Below are 22,296 nucleotides of genomic sequence, written 5' to 3' on the forward strand. Positions count from 1 at the left end.
CCTTTCTAATAATTGATTTTCTAAGACATTGTCTTAACCTAATATTCAGAACTTCAATAGTTCATTACACTGATTACAGCCTTTTTTTTTCCGCTTTATTTGGGAGGGCAGGTCCATTGCACATGCACGCATATGTGCTATATTTATTCAATGTTTCAAAATCGAAAATGAGCCTTTTTTCTTACTAATAATAATGAACTTCCAGCTAGGAAATGGTTGCCGCTCGATCACTAAACAGAAGAACGCGTTGTGATTGAGAAATGATTACTAGAGCCACTCAGAGGAGCCGGAAATTAACCGAATATCCGCCGATGAGCGAATGAGGTCCCGTATGTATTGTTGGAGAAATTCAGTGAACTCGCGCCTGATTTGATGCGCACAAATATGTCAAACAAATAATTAAGTACGACGCTAATATGAAGATAAGGCAGAAGATGTTGATTGATATCGATGGCCTCTCCACAAAGTTCTCTCTCAGGTGACAGAGATAAAAAAAAAAAAACCTGATCGATGATCATCGTACCCGTACATGTATTTTTGCTAAATAATTATTGAAAAATTAAACTAATTAAAAAGGGCTTTCCCTTTTGGATGCAGAAAGTTAAGTCAGAAACTGTACATGTGGTACGTACAAAGATATCTCGTTGACGAAGTCAGACGGAATGTTTATAGTTAATAATCATACTATGATTGCACGGCAGTAATCCATTAAACCCAGGACGTGTCCACTGCGCAATAACAATACCTTATTTATTTATTGATGAAAATACAAGACCTAATTAGTACTTCCAGTTGATGGGAAAATTTTTATCAATGCATGCCCACCTCCGATATGCTCGAGTCACTTTTTGCTACGTGCTTCGTACTGGACTTGATATAACTCAACCGATAACCATTTAGTGTCAAATGAGGTGAGAATTAAAACTGGAACTTTCTTTCTTTTTGAGCCGTCGAAGATTGCTACCGTGATTGTGAGTACTCATGCATGACCACAAAACTCAAATAAATGCTTTTCTATTAATCGTAGAAGTATAGGGAATGAGGCTGGTCCAGTGCATCATATTAGCCATCAGCCTAGAATCAATAAAAACATATATCCTGGTTCAATTATCGTCAATACAAACTTCTCATGTTCATGTATTGCTACGTAAAATTATTTTTTTTTCTATAGTAATTAGATTTTAATGATGATTAATAAAAAGGCAAGCACTGACTTAGGTGGTTGGTTTGGTTTGGTTTTTGGTATGGTTCGGGGTTGGGGGTGGGGTTCGGTTGTGTTATCTTAGCAATTTAATTGCTTTATCTTCGAACTGTGGCGTCCAACCACAAAAAATGTTCTCCCCCCCCCCCCCCCCCACCCGAAGAAAAACAACCCAAAAGGACGAGGACAAAGAGATATTTGTAATTTAATTATGGAAAATTCATTTCTTTATTTTATTTTATTTTCAATTAGAAAAAGGTTGATGCAGAATCTACTATATTGAAATAGAAGTTTCTAATTGTAATAGAAAAAAATAGAAATTCCTAATAGCTAATAAGGGGTATAGATAATTTCATTACGAGTATCGAATATCATATTTATCAAATAAAAATGCGTGTCACTGTGTTATACATAGTATCTTTATTTTCTTTTTAGTGGGGACAAACAATCAATAATAATAGGGAAAGTCTCCTGTTGATCTTCATCGTGTGTGCATCTCTTCATCACTTCTCTCTCTCTATAAAATTATTTTTTTCCGTTAATTTTTTTTAATATATTCAAGCTCTCTCTCTCTCTCTCTCTCTCTCTCTCTCACATATATTATCTTCGAGAGTTTGGGGCTATGGGGGGAGGGGGACGTTTCCTCGGTTGATCAATAATCATCAATCCATCAGCTGTTCCCATCTCCTCTGACACATAATAAACTTTCAGTTTCAATATCCATACATATTAGTATTATCATATTCCTTTTTTTTTCTTTTATATTCACAATCCCTCTCTCTCTCTCTCTCTCTCTCTCTCTCTCTCTCTTCTCTATTAAGTGTTCTTTGTTGCTTTTGCTCACCATCATCATCATCATCAGAGCATCAGCGGAAGCTATATAGCTTGAGAAGTACACTGAATCAAAGTGATTTGAAAGGAGATACAGAGCGACGGCGCCTGGTCGATATCTCGCTGTATAAGATCCCCCACGTCTTTTCCAATCCGCTGACAGTACCGATACAGACAGCAAAGAGATCATCGGAGGATGAACTTGCTTGTAAGGTTGGATCGATGAATAATTAAGGGGGATTGATTCTAAATATGGTCGCGTTTTCTTTTCGGATGATCCGAGCCGCCTTTACTTTTCAGTCGTACATACATCAACTTGATTATCTTTTCTTTTCTCTCTTTTTCTGTTTGCATGACTTTGTCAGGGAAGGACACAGCTTTCCTCCGTGAACTGAAGATCGAGAGCTCCACAGACAGACAGACAAACACACACACACACACACACACACAGACGTCGTACTTTGATGTCAGTCTCCTGACAGAGAAGAAGGTTGGTGGCGATCCATCGATTTCGATGATGAATTAGTGGCTGCGAGCTGCTTCGGTCATCTCATCTTTCTTTAATATCTGATGGATTTTAGCAACATGTTAAGCATATACAGTTAACGTATGTCGTACAGATATTATCGATCGATCTCCGGTGAAATGAAATGAAGCGAAATCTTCTCTTTGTGCGTTCTTTTTTTTTTTTTAAGGATCAGTAAAAGTTAATGCTTTTTTTTTTTCACTTTGGGCAGGAAGCTGAGGGTAAAAAGAAGAAAAGTGACATGAGGGTAGGGCACGTGTGCGTTTGTCCTTACAAGATTTTTACCATAACAGGTACCGACACACAAACCCGCCCCCCACAGTTTAACTATATCTACTCTCTCTCTCTCTCTCTCTCTCTCTCTCTCTCTCTGTGCGTGTGTGCGTGCGTGTCTTCGAATTGCACAAGTAAGTATATCTTAGTGTCATCACATCCTCCTCCACCTCTCCTCTACTTTCAAGCATTTCGAGCATGTTTCTTTTCATCTGATACACTTGAACATGTTCCATGTGTACGCGGTCGAGATATTTGTGCTCTTGTCTAGCAGATGGAATGAGCGACCCATCTCATGTGTACCATCTTGCTTCCCTTGTGCTTGTAGCGTGAGTTCGAGTTGCACCAGTTTGTCGATTTATCTGATGGGTTGATTATTCTTATCGTCACTAGCGAGCCCTTCTGATCACCGCTGCCCAAGGTTGGTAACCCCACAGACTCGGAACAATCTTATATATATGGGCGTTTATGTATATTATTATAACAGTATAAGATTTAGTTTTACGACTAGTTATAGGAGTGACCATTTGATTGTCGTCTAATGAGCAGAATGAAAATGAGTTGATCTCGAGGTTGAAAAGCTAGCTAATCATCCTCATATGAGATATACGTACAATACCTACCAAACACGCTGGGAGTTAGCATTCCATTTTGCATAGATCAGTTGGATATCGAGAGAACTAAAAGACCTTCGAATGGAATATTCCAACGATTGGATAGGATAATATTTATGTGGAAATTAAATATTAGTAAATTAGGTTATCTATTCATCATGATTTATGGATTTGAATATTGATCCACTTGGGTGTATATGTTGTGTAATGCTCCAACTATATATTTGTGTGTGAGCCCACTGAAATAATATCGTCATTTTCCAGTGGAGCTCAATAATAAGGACCAGTGATGGCAGCATACTTCCAGCACAACTCTGAAAGCCAGGCAGGCGATGGCCTACAAACCCTAGTACTAATGAACCCACCGACCTATGTCCAATACTCCGGCGAGCAACCGCTTCCTACGCAAGTATCTTCCTTGCCGGGGAACAACCTCATATTCCTCAACTCGGTTGCCTCCACATCCTCCTTCCCTCAAACCAGCCAACATCTTGTCGGCATCCCATTGCCTCCTGGGTCGGTCACCGGGGATTCGAATTCCCAGTCCATGCACCACGAGATGTCTCCTTATCATGGCTTTGCGTCGCGCATCCATGGCAATCTTTGGAACCCAATTGATCCGGCGGCAGATGCGACTGGTCTTGAGAGTACTACTCCCCGATCCCAGCAGGGATTGTCTCTGAGCCTCTCATCACAACAACAGCGGCAGCCGCCGCTACCCAACTACGGGGCCTTCAGAAGCAGTGAACGAGATCAAGTTGCTGCAGCATCAAGACCTCAAGCCTCAGCTGTCGTATCAGCGGAAGATATCCGGCTTTCACCCGGCGGTTTATCACCGGCAGCTTCAGGTGTTACCATAGGTGTTTCGGGGATGCCAAGCGCGGTGCTGAGCTCTAAGTACTTAAAGGCGGCTCAAGAGCTTCTTGATGAAGTGGTGAATGTTGGACATGGGATAATGCACAAGAAAGATAAATCGAAGAAAGATGGTGAGGAGAAGAAAATGAGTGGAGAGTTGACAGCGAGACCAAAAACTGGTGATGGTTCGGCCAGTGGGGAAGGGACTAGTAGGAAGAGTGGTGCTGAGCTTACAGCAGTGGAGAGGCAGGAAGTTCAGATGAAGAAGGCAAAGCTAATGACCATGCTTGATGAGGTAATTATATATTCACATATAAATGCTACGGATAATCGGTAATTGACTAGGATTGTTAACCAGCAATCGATGTTTATTGTCAAGTTCGGAAGGTCACAGATATAATTGGTGAATGTGATAGAGGATTTTATATCAATTGAGATTATTGCATATATGATTCGATCTCCTCGAAAGTCGAAAGTCGAAACAATCTGGTACATTCCTATTATTTTACAGGTGGAGCAAAGATACAGACAATACCACCACCACATGCAGGTCGTGGTCGCTTCTTTCGAGCAGGCATTGGGAGTTGGGTCGGCAAGGTCGTATACATCCCTCGCACTGAAGACGATCTCAAAGCAGTTCCGCTGCCTGAGGGACGCGATAGCAGGGCAGGTAAAAGCCGCGAGCCAGAGCTTGGGCGAGGAAGAGAGCAGTCCCCAGGGGAAGCTCCAAGGAACCTCGAGGCTCAAGTTTGTCGACCACCACTTCCGACAGCAACAAGCGCTCCAACAGCTGGGCATGGTCCCGCACAACAGTAATGCTTGGAGGCCCCAGAGGGGATTGCCTGAGCGAGCAGTATCTGTCCTCCGAGCTTGGCTATTTGAGCACTTTCTCCACCCGTAAGCATCTGTGTTTAGACTTGGCATCATTCGTGAATGTTTACTGTGGTGCAACTAAATATTTCGGATAGCCGCCTAAGCAACTGATTAGATGTTGTTGTTAGTGATATGCCCTTCGGTTTTCTAACAGTTGTACCGACAGTGCAGACATGACTCGAGATAATATTTTGAAATTTGGAATTATATGGTCGGATGTATAGCGCATGATTTTAAATAGTTGAACATCCACTGCATGAGCTTTCTCTGATGAAGGCAGGACTTTTAATTTGTTGCAGATATCCAAAGGACTCGGACAAGCAAACGCTTGCGAAACAGACTGGGCTTACCCGGAGCCAGGTAAAGATATATAGTTACCTATTCGAGAGTTGTAACTATTAGGTCTTCCATTCACTTACATGTTCATAACAAATGCAGGTGTCGAATTGGTTCATAAATGCCCGAGTTCGGCTTTGGAAGCCGATGGTCGAGGAGATGTACCTTGAGGAGACCAAGGAGAATGAAAAAAATGAATCAGGTGACAAACCAGGCAAGACCGGCCACAAAAATAATGAGGACTCAACATCAAAGTCATGTCCTCCACAGAACAGAACCCCGTCCCTCTCAACCTCGGCAAATTCCACATCCCCGATGGGAGGAAATCTCGGGACCAATACAGGGTTTTCTCTCATTGGCTCATCGGAACTAGAAGGAATTGCACAGGTTGGTAACAAGAAACTGAGGAGCTCGCAGTTGCTTCAAGCCCAAGCAATAGAAGTGGACAACAAACCCCGAGATCTGACCAATAATGAGCCCGAGCAGTTACCGCTGGCCATGGGATTCAATGATGAGAGGCAAAGCAGGCATAACTATCCGATGCTGAGGGGCCCAGCTAACTTTATCGGAGGGTTCGAGCAGTACCCGATCGAAGATATCGGGAGGTTTGGCGCAGAGCAATTTACTGCTCCAAGATTCCCGGGGAATGGTGTTTCTCTGACTCTCGGCCTCCCTCATTGCGAAAACCTGTCTATCCCCGGAAATCATCATCATCAGAACTTCCTTCATGGTCAGAGCATCCAGTTAGGAAGGAGACTGGAAATGGGAGATGAACAGCACGAACTAAGCGGGCTAAGCTCATCCGGCCCGAACTCTTCAACTGCTTTTGAAGGAATGAACATTCAAAACAACCGGAAGAGGTTTGCGGCCCAACTGATGCCGGACTTCGTGGCTTGACAAAGGAAGAAGAAAGACTTAGATATAGGAGAAAATAGGCAATATATACTTCTCGATGTAGAAGGTGATCATAGAACTTAGGATTGATTTTGGGAACATAGTGGAGGATTGTAAAATATATTGTTTCTACAACTTTCAGAGATTTGGAAGATTTCACCCGATCGAAACACGTTCAAACAACTGCTCCCATATAGTATAGTACGAGTAGTTAGTTCATCAACATGTATCAGTTAGAACTCCCCATTGTCATATCTAATTTGGGATATATGATCGATAAGAATAACGTTTATTGTTATTGATCTTATATCCCAGGTGATCTTACCTATAATTTTCACCTTTGCACCATTTTTACTGCTGCAGTCTCCCGCAAATGAAACACATGTAGTTATTAAGAAACAGTGTGTAAATAGCTATTTATCTATAGATCTTTTTCAAGTGAGTGAAAGTTTAGATTTTGCTTCACTACTTATTGGCATGTTTGGTTTGGGAATATAATTTTAAAATCACAACTTTAACCTAATTCTACAAACAACAAAACAAAATAACTCATACAAAATCAAAGAATGAGCCCTATTTATACAATTTTTTTTCACAACAAAACAAAATATCTCATACAAAATCAAATGGTGGATTCCATTTATACCACTCTTTTATAAAATCAAAATCTGATTTTAAAATCCTATTTTGAGACCAAATGCAACATATATATCTTTCTTAGATCTGATCTTGGGAATCAACTCTTAGAATTGATCTTGCTTTGATTGAAGGTTAGGGAGGGTTATGAAGGTATGAGTTATGGAGTGATTATAATAACCTATGTTTGGCTTTTAAAATTTTTAAGAGGGGAGGGTTATGGAGGGATAATTAATCCCACCATAACCCTTCATAACCTTTGTATTTTAATCTCACCAATTTGCAGTGTTATGGAGAGATTATAAGATCAACAATTGAGATAAAATTATAAAAAATAATCAAGGGTCAAGATCTTTTCTAAATTTTCATACCATCACATCTCATTTTATGAAATTTATCCAAACACATGTTATGGAGAATTAAAGAATCCCTCCATAACTCACCCCATCCCATACCTCCACAACTCACCCCACCCCTCTATAACCTTTCATAAATGCTATCCTGGCAAAGTGGTATCGATGTGTGGCCATCACCAAATTTAGAATATGGCAAGCCCTAGAAGGTTGGGCCATTGAAGTTGGGCCCTGGGCCTGGTCTTTGGGCCCAGTAAAACCCGTCCTACATTGACTATGGAGCTAGGAAAGTTCATATGAACCATAGTAGTTGTTAACATTTGATCGACTCCTTTTCTTTGCGTTTTCTTTTATAAGGAAAATCTACGGATGTAATAAAAATAGAGAGCTAAATAAAGGAGAAAGATAGTTCTATTAATGATAATTAAACCTAAAATATATTGATTTCAAGGTAAAAGCGTGTGACAGTGCACTATATTTCTCAATCGAATGCTTAATGATAAGATTTTGAAATTCTATGGTGCGTTTGGTTTCAGAGTTAAAGTAACTTTGATTTTAATTGTGAAAAATGACAAATAATTATGTAGTGTGTTGAGTTAAAGTTAAAATTAAAATTTTTTATTTGAGAAATGTGTATTTTTTGTGTGTAGTGTGTTGAGTTAAAGTTAAAGTTAAAATTTCTGTGATTTTAACTGCGAAATCAAACCGAACATTAAATTGTTATAATATTGTTGCCGTACTATTAGACTGTGTATTTTGGGAGACGAAGCTTTCTTAATTTTTTTTCCTTGTCTTAAATTTTTTTTCTAACCTTTTCTAATTACTCTGGACTTTTTGTTATACAATCAAACATTTTGCCTCGCTTTGAAATTTTGCCTTATCATTTCTTAAAATGACTGCAGTGTAATTTATTAAACATATATATAAATATATTAGATATTGTATGGCAGTTAACACCCACAAAGAACCACCACAATTATTTTATTCATGACCGTTAAATCTCCATCATTACTATATATTTATCTTAAATTCTTTTGATTTAAGATTCAATCCTTATAGTTTGATAATTCATATTTTCGATAATGTATCTTCTTGTCGATGCTCAATCTCGTCCGCAAACGAACCAGATCCGGTCGGCTATTAAATCAAACTAAATTGCACCGGTAAACCAAAAATAATAATTTAATTAATTCACCAAAAAAATTTAATTACTTGAAAAAAACAATGAAGAAACACAATACAACGTCGTTTCCTGTTTATCTTCTCCGATCGAACAAAAAAACAATTGAAGACGGCATACAATCTCGAAGAATCCGTCGCCATTATCACCCCCGAGATCGCCCACCCTTCCCGGCTCTGCCCCCTAAATTATTTAGGAAACCCAAGTAAAGAGATAGTAGAGGCTGCGAGCATGCGTCCTTTCTCTCTCCCAAAGTGCGGACGCGAACGAACGCGTGAAGGACGACTCGTCTCTCTCTCTCTCTCTCTCTCTCTCTCTCTCTCTCTCTGCATGTATTCTCGTCCGTTGTTGGATAAGACAACTGCGGGGGAGGGATATAATATTTACATACAACTGTCGAATTGAATTGAGTTGGAGCTTCAGCCCAAAAAAAAAAAAAAGGTGGGGGGGGGGGGGGGAGGGATTGAACTGTAGCAAATTGATTCTCCGTCACGGGGAAAATCCTTCTTGCTTTGCTGCCCCCTCTGCTCTGTTTCATTTGTTTAATAGAGCCAGGAAGGGCGGGCGGCCTTGGGACGGTGACAATCATCGACGGATTCTTCGAGATTGCACGCTATCTTCAATTGTTTTTTTGTTCGATTGGAGAAGATGAACAAAAACAAAGTTGTATTGTGTTTTTCTTAATTTTATTTTTTAAAGTAATTAAATTATTTTTTATTTGATTGAACTGGTGCAATTCAGTTCGATTTAATAGCAGACCGGATCCGATTCTTTCACAGACGAGATCGAGTGTCGACAAGTATATGCGTGGCCGAAAATATGAAATGTCAAACTGTGAGAGGTGAATTATAAATTAAAAGAATTTAAGACACTTGTACGATTAGAATCTTAAGTAAGGAATCTAACAATCATGAATAAAATAATCGTAGTAGTTGTTTAGGTGCCGACCACTACATTATTTTTAAATACTTAAATAAGACATGATATTTAAATTCAGTAAGATGGGACTACTTCCACAACCAAATTTACTAGTTCCACAACTATTATTAGTTGATGGACTAAGATGTCCCCAATCTTTATTCAAGCAAGTTCTTGAACTAATTCCAATTTCATTATTCTCTCCTTTCACAAATCTCTCTTCTTCTCTCCCCTCCATATATTAATTTTACCTTTTTTCCCTTCTATGTCAATTTTATTTATTTATATATTCATTTTTCTTTACTTAGTGACAATTAATGATAAATTTCAACGCTCATATAAATTTTTAATTTTCTTATCTCATCTTTTATAATACCAAATTCATTTGTGCAAATCAATTCACTAATTTCATAGTTGTAATATATGCATAACTAAATCAAACATAACTTTTTTTTTTGGTAAACAATTCAAACATACCTTGCGTTTCTTCATTCTTTTTCACCTTCTCATTTGATTATCTTTTAATACAAATACTAAGATCTTTTGAATATTAACAATTTAATTGAATCTATATCACAATAGTGATAATTCAAATTCGACTAAAAAATTTATGCTTGAAATATAATTCCAAAAATTTAATATCATTCAACATATAGGTTTCATTAGACTCAATCAAAATAATATGGAAAATAATATATGAGAGATTTACACAAACAATAAAAAATGGGCCCTGCCTCCTTCGAAAATGGGGGGATTTTGCACTAATATATCGTTTTATAACAATTTTTTTCATGGACCATCCAAACTGAGTATTCCCATTACTATATCCAAAATATATGTATATATAGGTTCAACCACCACCAATGTGTCGAGCATCATCCCACTTTCAACTAATTGTAGCATGCAATGACAAAAAAAAAATCTATTTACTCCATGTGGTGTCTCTTTTCTTTTTAATCATGAAATCCCACCACCAATTTCACGATACCAGATTACGAGTAAGACAAAGTTTAATGCGACACGTGCACTTCGTGGAAGAAATAAAGAGCAGATTAAGCTACTTTTCTCCTAACAGAATTAGTCGAAGTCCAACTGAACTTTTGGATACCGGAGTTTATATAAAAAAAAAAAGATGAACAAAAAGTACAAAAAGGGACCACCAAAATTCATTAGGCCAAACCCACGTACGATTTCATTTCCTCATTTTTCTTTCTGCAGTAAAAGCTGCAATTCAGTTATCTTAATAAATTAAAACTGGCCCATGGGAATGACACACTAAGTAGGGTTTTTTTTTTCCAGTATGCTTCTTTTATATATATATAATTTATTAACTTTTTTTCTTTTGTAGTTTCATACTTTTTACTTTTTTATTGCAAGGAGTATCCATGTTTTGCCAGATTATTCCCAGAGCTCTTGTGAACATCTTGTAAACCCACAAAATAGGCAAATTTGGCCAAACAAATAGTATAGAGGCATATGGAGTATTCTCTTTTTCAATTTCAGAAAGAATTATGTACATATTTTTGTTATTGCCTATGCTACTTTCCCATATATATATATATATATATATATATATATATATATATTAAGTATTTTCTTTTTGTTTCATGTTTCATATGTATATAGGAAAATATACTCGTGCTTTGCACGGCAATGTAAATAATTAATAAAAAAGAATATATCAAAATAATAGTTTTTAACTAAAAAATAACAAATGTTGAAAATATATTGCAATGATATATAATGAATCATTAAAATAAATAAAAATTAATTTATATGTTTACAGGAAGCAAAATGGCTTAATCAGGGGCAGTTACTGGCAAGTACTATTTTTTTTTTCTATTTTCTTGCCTAAATATGTATTTTAGAATCTAGGTTCATGTGGATTGCTGAGAGATGGCATTTAGTGGGTTGTTCGAGAGTTGACGTGGCTGGGAGAAAGATGGTCATAATGTATTTATTTCTTTGAAAATTAATCAAATCAGTTATACATTTATGTGGTTTCTAGAGAATTATTTAAAAAATAATAATAAAGCATCTTTTTGGTAATTCATTTAATACTTTTATTGTAGTAATAGATGTTTGGAAGTAATTTTGACGACCATATATTTTATTTAGAGTATTAAAGTTAAGATATAAAGGCCACTACGTATTATATAAAATTATTTCTTCTTTGTAGTAAAATTTTATTGTTTAGTTTTTTATAGTGAGTTTCAAATTTTTCCATGAGTGCTCATAAAATTTTTCTCTTGTGGTCATATTTTTTTTCCCTACTTTCTCGTGAATTTCAATCATTAATCATATTTTAATTGTGATATTATTTACAAATTTATTGCAATACTTTGTTAAAGTCCTAACATATCATAATGATTTTCTTCTTATTAATGATATCAGATATACTCTTTCTTATATTTCAATATCCTAAAGCACGTCAATCGAGCAAAATGAACTAATTAATAGAATAAAAAATGACTTTGTAATTGTTAAAAATAAAATTTCGACATAGTATAAAGAGATATTAGCTTTTACATCAGGTAACATGCATTAATAGTATACCTTGTAAGAAGTCTAAAATTTTATTAACAGTTAAGAGTTCATAATTTTAATTCCATTACTATATATTGAGGTTATGGGTGATAACGAACATTGCTTTGCAATTACGATATTAGTAATTGAAAAATTTCAACCCAGCGGCACCGCACACATACTTTGCCATGGTTTCATTAATTATTGGTCGATGAAGAACTGATATATATGTTCCAATTAATTTAACAAGTACGGTGCCCATGGACGAGTCTAGGAATTTTGTCTAAGGGGGGCGGAGTTCGAATGAATTTTGTATCATAAAGTCAAGGGGTGAAATAAGATAATTTCATTGAAAAATTGATAAATTCGATGAGTTCAAATATAAAAATTTTGTAATTTTTCTAGAATCCAAGGGGCGACCACCTCGCACCGCCTAAAGCCATCCCTGACGGTGCCTCTATGGAGTTTGACCTACATACAATACAAAGACATTGGATCGTCGGTGATGAACTCCTCAACATGCGATACGTGTGGTCCATTTGGAAGGAGAGATGGAAGAAAGAGATCAATAAATGAATTTTCTGAACAATCAATAATTGGAATATATATATATATATATATATATAAATAAAATCTCCCTTGGAAATTTCAGAAGTCGACTATTAATATACACCCAGAACTATTATATGAATTATTTTGTAAATTTCAATTTACAAAATAATTCATTGATCGAAAATTGGAGCTATCGTATTAATCAATTCGTAGCTCTCAGTTGACCGCCGGAAATGACAGAATATATACATATAATATTCTTTCCGCTCGTTGGCGGTCAAATTGTACAATTAGCTGACCTTTGATTATTATTGATTAATTCACGGCTGGAAATACATTTGGAACCATTTATCAATATCATATGTGAACCACATGATATCGTGATGGTTCTTAAACCATTAGGTGGAGACTGGCTCTATGCTCCCCTTCCAATCAAATATGCAAATACATTAATTATTATTATCATCATTGATCTGCAAATTATTTCTTCTAGATTTTCAAATTTTTTAATTTATGAATGAAGTTTGAACAGCTTTCTCTTAGCTTGAATGAATTGGATATATGAATTGTATATATGATCTAGATTTACACTCCTTCATTCGGTATCTTCTTTTCGGCCTTCTAGTTATCTGCTATTATATATATACAGACTGTAACATTACAAAGAAAAGAAAAGAAGAAAAAAAAGGAGAAAAAGAAAAAATAAATATATTACAATTTTTTTTTCTAATATTGGATATTTGATAAATTCTTTTATATGGAGTAACTTTCTTTCTCGTCAATTGTAACTTTTATTGATAATCAAGCATAATGCATATACAAAAAGGTAACGCAATGCAAAACTGATGCGAACCTCGACGAACCTGCCGCGAGACCCAACAACAATAGAATGAGATCAAACCCGGAATCGTCCAATGAAGGTTTCAAGAATAGGGAATATTGATCCGCTGACTATAAAGAGCCAGAAACCAATATTATAATATAGAATATTGACTCGTCTTTTCTAGGGAGGCCACATGCCTTTTTATAGAGAGATTCTAGCTGATAACCTAAATGGGCTAATGAGCTTGACTAAAATAAACCCTAAGTGTAATGAGCCCAAAATAAAATAGGCCTAAGTTATTGAAAAGTAACTAAATTCAGCCTTTTGAACTTGGATCATCTTCTAAATAGATTTCTAGGATATGAATGGTCGTGGCTTCTAGTTCCACGTGCAGCCCGCCCAAGAGCTTGACTACTCCTCCATGGACATGCAATAACATCCTTTGCATGGCTAGTTCGATTCGCTTGGCTAGTGCTCTTTTTCTTAATCCAACTAGCACGTGCATGGTCCAATGCTCGACTTCATGCCATACCCCGTCATCCTGGAATACTTCCACATGCCCGCGTGAAGGGTACTCTAGCTGGATCATATCAAAAACACAAGCAAATGCGATTGAAATTTTCTTGTAATTGTCTTATTATATATATATATATATATATATTTACCGGAAGTTACATTATTATATTTTATTATACTAGTATATATACATTATATGTTGAAAAAGGTAAGAGGAGAACATGTGGGCTTTGACCGGACGGAGGGACATGATCTTGTCGGAGGTGGCTTGTTTGAAGGCTGAGTTGGAAGGCGGCTGTGACGTCGACGTCGGTGATTGGCTGGAAATTAACTAACCACCTAAAAACATCGGATCAAACGATAATTCTGACTGTTGACTTTGGGTTTACCTCGCACGTTTTTTCATCGCCGACAGACACTGCCCTCAGACATGTCACACCATCCTCCTCATAAATTTACATCCCCACTTCTTTCCTTTTCAGTGTCTTCGGTCTTCAATACAATAAAATAAAAATTTTAATAATTAATAAAAAACACGAATAATTTCATTAAATATCGAATTTGAAATCTCTTAAATCATTACGGTACACTCCTTTTTTGTTTGTTTCTTTTGATCCCTCCTCCTTTGATTTCTTTTGAATTCATTTGATTTTTCAACGCTTCGAATCAATATGAGTACTTTCTCTTTCTTTTTCTTTTTTTCTTTTTTTATTAAAATACACGGTCAAAGCAGTAGTACTTCCTAAATTTTTAAGTGGATCTCGAAGTCGAGATTCTTGTGCCAATATATACTAAGTACTTGTTATATTTCACTGCCGGGTTCTCTTCTATATTAAAAGATAATTTTTCATTCGGATGATATATCGGGAAAATGTATTTGGAAGTCAAGAGCACTGCAACTAATTAAGTTAATGACCATCAAGAGGGGTCTTTTAGGTCTTATCTAGTTTTTCTATGAATACACCTTATCTATCCAGCTATGTGGACATCAACCAAGCCCAGAATATGTGAGTTAATTTGTGGGAGTTGAATCAATCATACGATGCAAGTACTTGGTGAATCTCAATTTTTTTTTTGGCGCTAAATTGCTCGTTGCGTCGTAGGTCGAGCAGTTGACCAGTTACCCTCTGATCAAATTAACTGGTGCTCTACTATTCGCCAGCTATATATATGCATAAATGTATATGGTACATATACACGTCTGATTATATAAAAGAGATGGAGGAAAACGCGAAAACAAGAGATCCTGAGAGACATTGCAATAAATTATAGTCATGTAAATAGTAAATCTCCGTTTTTTGGGGTAAAATAAGGGGCCATATTCCGAAAATAGTTTATCTCCCTTGAATTTATATCAATGAATTGTCAAACAGTGAGTCAATCGCCAATATCAAAATTTTGGGTGAGGCACATGCATAGAACAAGAGATTTGCATTTTGAAAGTTGTTATTAACATGGATAAAATAAGTTTGAATTTCGGCAAACGCACTTGGGAGGATGAATAATCTTTATTGATCGTTCACTCGGGATTGTGAGAGCAATGTCTCCCACAATTTTTAAATCTCTACCCAAAAAAAAACTCAAGAGTCCAATCTCATGGATCCATTACACACGTTCATAAACACATACCAGATGATGATTTATCTTACCCATACAACAAAGACATGTATGACATGGGTAGATATATACACGTACGTATATGGTAGTTGATTTGTAGTAGGTTTTGACATTTTATTAATGGTCAAAAGCTTGGAGATGGAGTGCTCAAAGGGGCCGGGTCGTCCTAATTAAAATTGATCTTTTCCTGCCCAAATCAGCAGCAAATACTATTAAAGGCAAAAGCAGCAGCCACGAAGAAACACGCCTCAAAACAGACATGCGATCAATGTTTTTTGTCTGCCAACTCCCAGAAAGGAAAAAGTTTAACTAGAGAGAGAGAGAGAGGAAAAGAGAGAGAAAGTCAAAATTGAGGATGGTGGGCATGGCACTGCATGTGCATATTAACGTGGAGTTGCAACTATATATTGGGTGTATTAGTGCAGCACAGTCAACGAACTATGCATAACACCAGCAAATTTTATCCTTCGTTCAAGAAGTCGAACCTCATAATAAAATCCCTATTTGAACGAGAATTAATTATAGCTAATAAATCATAAACACCTCGAGGTATAGAAAAAAGGACGACTTCCCCTCTCTCTTGGCACTTTGCCCTCGCCGTAACGTAATGATATAGTTCTTCCTCAATCTGTCTTCTTTTTATTTTTTTCCCCTAATTGAGTATACCATCTCTGGTTTTTTTTAATGGCTGTTATAAAGGACCCGGTATCCCAAAGTTGGCCATTCTTGAGCCATTCAATACCCCTTTGAAAAGTCCTCTCTCTCTCTCTCTCTCTCTCTTGCCGTGTTGTGTTTTGACTTTGTTTTTTTGAATCTTTCTGTCTCTATGTCCTCTCTCCCTCCCACACTTACTCATATAAAGAACCCTATCATCTCTCTTCAACCCAATTCACATCTCTCCCATCTTTGATCTCTCCTTCACCCAACACATCTACGTACTGATCTCTCTTCTCAAAACAGACGAACCCTAGTACATCGTCATCTTCACTACTCGGTTTACTCGAACTATGGAAGAAGTTGATGTCCCTCAGTTCTTCCTATGTCCCATCTCTCTTGATATCATGAGGGATCCCGTCACGGTCCCTACCGGGATCACGTACGACCGGGACTCCATCGAGAAATGGTTGTCCAACGCCAAGAACGGCGCGTGCCCCGTCACAAAGCAGCCCATCTCCAACTCCGAGCTGACCCCCAACCACACCCTCCGGAGACTGATCCAGTCATGGTGCACCCTCAACGCCTCACGAGGCATCGAGCGGATCCCCACCCCAAAGGTTCCCATCAGCAAGGCCCAGATTACTCAGATCCTGAATGAGGGCAAGTCGACCCAGTCGCAGTCGAAGTGCCTTAGGAGGCTCAGATCGATCTCGTCCCAGAACAATGCGAATAAACGTTGCATCGAAGCCGCAGGCGCAGTTGACTTTCTCGCCGGGATCATAAGCAGCAACAACAGGTGCTCCACTTCATTATCGTCAGAGGACTTATTGGATATTGATGGGTTACTCGAGGTCAAAAGGCCCAGCGATGAGGCCCTTAGCATCCTCTACAATCTCCAACTCTCTGAGGAGGGGCTCAAGACCCTTGTCGGAAAGAAGAATGGGGAGTTCATCGAGTCTTTGATGCGAGTCATGCAACGCGGATCCTATGAGTCCAGGGCGTATGCGGTGATGCTCCTGAAATCGATGTTTGAGGTTGCTGAACCGATACAGGTGATAACTCTAAGGCAGGAGATCTTCATTGAGGTCGTGCAACTCCTACACGATCAGATCTCCCCTCAGGCGTCCAAAGATGCCTTAAAGCTTCTCGCTCAGATCATCCCGTGGAGCCGGAACCGGATCAAGGCCGTGGAAGCGGGCCTTATCCCCGTCCTTGTAGGGCTCCTTCTCGACTGTTCCCTTGATAGCCGAAGGGTCAACGAGTTGAGCCTCATGTTGCTGGAGATGATGTGCCACTGTGCCGAGGGACGTGCTGAGCTCCTGAAGCACGGGGCAGGCCTGGCTGTTGTGTCGAAGAAGATACTTAGGGTTTCGCAGGTGGCAAGCGAGAGGGCTGTTAGGATACTGCTGTCCATATCGAAATACTCTGCAACCCCGGCCATCCTACAAGAGATGTTGCAGTTGGGAGTTGTGGCTAAGTTGTGTTTGGTGCTTCAAGTTGAATGTGGAAACAAAACGAAGGAGAAGGCCAAGGCGATCCTCAAGTTGCATGCTAGGGCTTGGAAGAACTCTTCATGCATACCCATGAGCTTGCTTTCTTCTTATCCATCATGAGCTATGATTCTCGTGATTCTTCTCTCTGTCATTTTCTTTTTTTGGCCGCTTTTAGGGTAATCTTGTACATTTTATTATACGCAGATAGACGGGGGTTATCAGCCATACTTAATTAGGAAAAAAAATTTGTGCACATGGACATGAAATGATGTCCATTTTTCTTTCTAGTTAAAGATTGAAGAGTTTCAGTACTTTTGCAGAGAGTCAATTAGACAAACTGATATATCGCCATAAAAAATGGCGTAGTACCGTGGTACATGCTTTTACTTCGCTCGATAACTAAGATGTTTCAAGTTCAATACTCATTATAGGACTACATGTTGTCCCTTATTAGTTATTTATGCTTTTTATTTTATTGTATGAGCTCCATATTCCTTCTTTGTAATTGAAAATAAAAATATATATAGTCAATATCTAAAACTTTTATTTTGTGTATTGGATTAAAATTGCATAATTTCTAACCCAAAAAAAATATTGTGTGCTTAAGTAGAAACTTGAAACATGCTTTATATAATATACTGATCTTATCTGTGATATTGCTGCCAAAAATATAAATCGGGCTTCCTCATATAGCTACTCGTAATGCATAGATTGCAACGAGAACTACACCATGAAAATATATAATTGATGATTCTGGTTCTTACGAAAAAAACAATTTGAAAAACAGGAGAACAGGGTAAAAAAAAAAAAAGGACGACTGCATTATGCTCGATCATCGCTTAACTAAATTTAACGCTTTAGCTGTCCAGCAAATATAGCATCGAGAAAGCTATCGCATTCGTGCTGATCAATCATTATGTCCACACATTGGTCACTTAATTTCTCCCATGGATATAGTACGGCTATTTTGGACTTAATAATTTATTTACTATATGTATACAATATATAAAAGTAGGAATGACAGTACCATAAGGTGCCATGTAAAACAAAATATGTCCTTGATGATGAGACTGTTTCAGTCAGTATATCAACAAGGTTGTGGCAATTGACACGGTTTCATACTGTCATTGCGGTTCTAAAAACTGAAAAAACTTCATTTGATGGAAAGTTTTAAGTTATGTATTTATTATGAATAGATCGGATTTGATTATTGAGGACTTAATTTAGTGTCATGTTCGATCCAGGGAAATCATTTTTGGTTTTATGATCTATAACAAAGACGAGGGAAATTTGAGCAAAAAGTTTTTCATCGACTATCCTGAACAGAAAGTATATGAAGGTCTACTCTTCCATCTTTTTGAGGTGAATAAATTATATTTGTAATAAATTTGCTGGAAATAATTCTAGTGTTAACTAAAGACCAAAGGTTTTGTGAAGCAGCCATCGTACACTATATTTTTGGATCGATCAATTGGAATAAATATATATATGCATAGAGGGATTTTTTCAATTGAGAATTGATATGACTAGCTAGATGCATGTTTTTACAGTGGGCTGAGTGTTTTAAATCGCTCAACATCTCAAGATGAGTGATTGCACTGATAAGATGTTGTAAATATGTCTGAGAAAACAAAAAATCATTTCGATAAGGTCATAAATGGAAAAACTTATATTATAACACTAACTTTTGTTAATTATCGCAACAATTAAAATCCACGCATATATATATATATATACGCGGGCATGCTCGTCTAGTTTATGTAAATATATATATATATATATATATGACTAAGATTTATTTAATTAGCACTCAAATAATAATTAGATCATCAGGGACCACCTACACCCTCTAGAAAGTTAATTAATCGGTCAATTGCAGGAAAGGATATAATAACATAACATATTATAATGATGGTTAATGATCATGGGAAGGGCAGCCGGAGCTTCCGAAAGCCAACACTTTCTTACCTTTTCTAACATAGAGGAATGGAATATTTCTTACTGGACGGCTAGGCGCGGGTTGACGATGACGATTAATCATAAGCACTGATCACTAATTTTTTTTTTTTTTGGCTCTTCTCGAATACGAAAATGATAATGGGGTTTCCATGCATGCGTTGTACGACATATATTATTTACCATATGCCGAAAGCTGTGGGGGACGGGTCAGCTCTTTGAGAAAAAAGAACAATGATTATAATAAATCAGTTTCGGGTATCCTAAGATCTTAAATTGTCCCTAATCCCATTCATATTGTTGTCGACGCAATTATGTGATTCAGAAAATTACAACCGAAAGAAGTTTATGGAAGCCCCGAGAAGTATATGGCTAAAGAGATTTATGTTTTATCTGATTAAATGGGAAGTATGCGTTATATATCATGCGTTTGCCGTTCCTTGGAGTTGGTATTAAAGGAAGTTAGAATGCGATAAGAGTGTAATTTTGTTTCCGCGATCATGCAAGTGCGCCAAATTCACGTTTGTTTCCTTTAAAAAAAAAAGTTAAATAAAATGACATACTAAATCTCACAACAAAAATCGATCTTGAAATCAAGACGAGAACGTATACTACCTTGCATTATATCATTTTTCTTTTGTTAATTTTCCTCTTCCTTAAATATATACTCATGATCGATTGCGTTCAATTAATTTGAATGAGATCATTATACTACCTAAAATTTTGTTGGTAAATAATTGGAGGCATTTACCATCATCAGTCCTTACAAGAAAAACAATTTTTTTTCTTTTTTTTTTTGGTGTAAATCCTGATATCGAAAAGCCCAATAGGGCTTCGACTAATTTAGTTAAGCCGAGTCGGCCCACTAAGGAGTAAAACTCTCACAACGTGGATTTTTTGCATTCACAATAACTCGAACCCGAGACTTTTTTTAAGAGGAACAAGTGTCGAATCGCTTGAATTAACCCACATTAGTCGATTTTTTTATAGGTCAGAAAAACGATCCCAGATGAACAATGAAATAATTAATGAAAGTTCAAATTGTTTTAGTCAGCACAAATATAAAATGCACAGATAAATACGTACGTATGTATATATATATATATCATGAAAGTGAAAGAACTGCAAAAATTATTCTTAATAATTATATCAATATATATTTTCACCCATAAAAAATAATATATCAATATATTCAGAAACAGAACCGTTCACCTACATATAATCTGCTTTATCTTTTAATCAGTTGCAGCATTTGAAATGTTGATTTATTCAAAATCATTCATCATATATATCCAATAGCTCATCACTATTTTTTTACCTTTGCATCAGCACCTATAATTGAAAAGAGAAGTATTTAATATATCAATTCTAGAAAAGAGTCGTTGGATGATTCTCAGACTTAATTATTAACGAGGAAGTTTGACGGAAAAGAAAAAATATTACCAAGGGTCATGCTGATTAAAATAAAAAGAAGTATTCAATTTAGAGGCTAGCATGCATCATGTATGGGCGGGCAAAAATTTATTGAAGTAATGATCGCTATTAATAACAAAAGATAAAAAAAATTATTATAAAAATATTGTTAAACAGATATTAAGTATGAGAAACAATATCTAAAAACATGAATTTATAGATGTTGGACATCTTTTCATCTTTTTTTTTTGTATTATTGTCGTTTGTTGGGTCTGGTCGAATCAATCGAATTGTGTCTTTTTTATTATTATAATATGTTTAAAACATTTAAAAAAATCTAAATCACCAAAAAACAACCCGATTCCCTAATTCGATCCAAAACCAACAATTTTTCACTTTCTCAACTTGCTTGTTGACTCTTTCTTTCAATTTTTTTTTCTTTTCCTTTTTTTTTTTCCAGTAAGTCTTTCTTTATCATTTTAATTGCTACCATTTTCTCAAATGTTTTGATGTACTTGTTAAATATAGGCCATTTTTTCAAACGAAAATTACTTCTCCAAAATTAAAAAGCCACTACATATATATATGTGTGCGTGTTGAGTATACGCGTTATGTCTTTCTATTCGACTTCCATAAGTGAGACGGTTACTCCATTTATCACATTGTCATTCGAGGTGTACTCGAAAGATCACTCAATAATAAACATGCTTATCTTACGTATCACATTCTTATACTTTTTCTTTCAATCTTAAAGAAAACTCATAGATGTAATATAAGGGTATAAAATAAAATGAAATAAAGAAACACATAAACCCATAAGAATTGAATCCAGAATGAACAAATATATATCGGCTCCAATGGTTTGTTTCTTTCGGTCTTGATTTCGGGTCGACTCCTATGCTTTGTTTCTGGCTTTATATATTGTACATAAATATATATCGGTTCCCTTGTCATGCACATGGAGCATTCTCCCGCATGAACAAATCAACACTGTTCTTTTTTCCCATAAATATAATGGGGTGTATTAATGAATTATGATGACTTAATTTAACCTGCAAATCAGTCTTCTCACTAGCAATATTTCAACAATTAGTTATGTGGATTAACAACTTCGTATAGTTCATCTTATAGACATAATCTGACATGACCTGTTATATGTAAACCCTATGTGTCCCTTCTTTTCCTTGTTTTGGTAAGTATATATAGTTAAAAAATCACTTCATTAGCTCATATATTGTTATCCTAGTCTGAAG

At 36.5% G+C, this 22,296-nt stretch overlaps 2 protein-coding genes across 4 annotated transcripts; both read left to right on the top strand.

Annotated features, from left to right (window-relative positions):
• Positions 1-1,801: 1,801 nt before the first annotated feature.
• On the top strand, positions 1,802-6,701 carry LOC116195380 (BEL1-like homeodomain protein 1). Of its 3 annotated transcripts, none has more exons than XM_031524533.1 (8): positions 1,802-2,245; positions 2,398-2,522; positions 2,770-2,965; positions 3,160-3,252; positions 3,710-4,595; positions 4,812-5,197; positions 5,473-5,533; positions 5,612-6,701. In XM_031524533.1, exons 5-8 carry the CDS (start codon positions 3,735-3,737, stop codon positions 6,404-6,406), a joined length of 2,103 nt encoding a protein of 700 aa, XP_031380393.1. In that variant the 5' UTR covers positions 1,802-2,245; positions 2,398-2,522; positions 2,770-2,965; positions 3,160-3,252; positions 3,710-3,734; the 3' UTR covers positions 6,407-6,701. The 3 variants fall into 3 exon arrangements, with proteins under 3 accessions (XP_031380393.1, XP_031380391.1, XP_031380392.1); XM_031524531.1 differs by having other exon boundaries at positions 2,770-2,851; XM_031524532.1 differs by having other exon boundaries at positions 1,802-2,240; positions 2,770-2,851.
• A 9,585-nt stretch (positions 6,702-16,286) lies between these two features.
• On the top strand, positions 16,287-18,124 carry LOC116194648 (E3 ubiquitin-protein ligase PUB22-like). Its single transcript, XM_031523510.1, has one exon. The coding sequence runs from the start codon at positions 16,532-16,534 to the stop codon at positions 17,792-17,794; it is 1,263 nt and encodes a 420-aa protein (XP_031379370.1). The 5' UTR covers positions 16,287-16,531; the 3' UTR covers positions 17,795-18,124.
• The last annotated feature ends 4,172 nt before the right edge of the window (positions 18,125-22,296 follow it).

The sequence above is a fragment of the Punica granatum genome, chromosome 2 (assembly GCF_007655135.1).
Source record: "Punica granatum isolate Tunisia-2019 chromosome 2, ASM765513v2, whole genome shotgun sequence".
Taxonomy (NCBI): Eukaryota; Viridiplantae; Streptophyta; class Magnoliopsida; order Myrtales; family Lythraceae; genus Punica; species Punica granatum.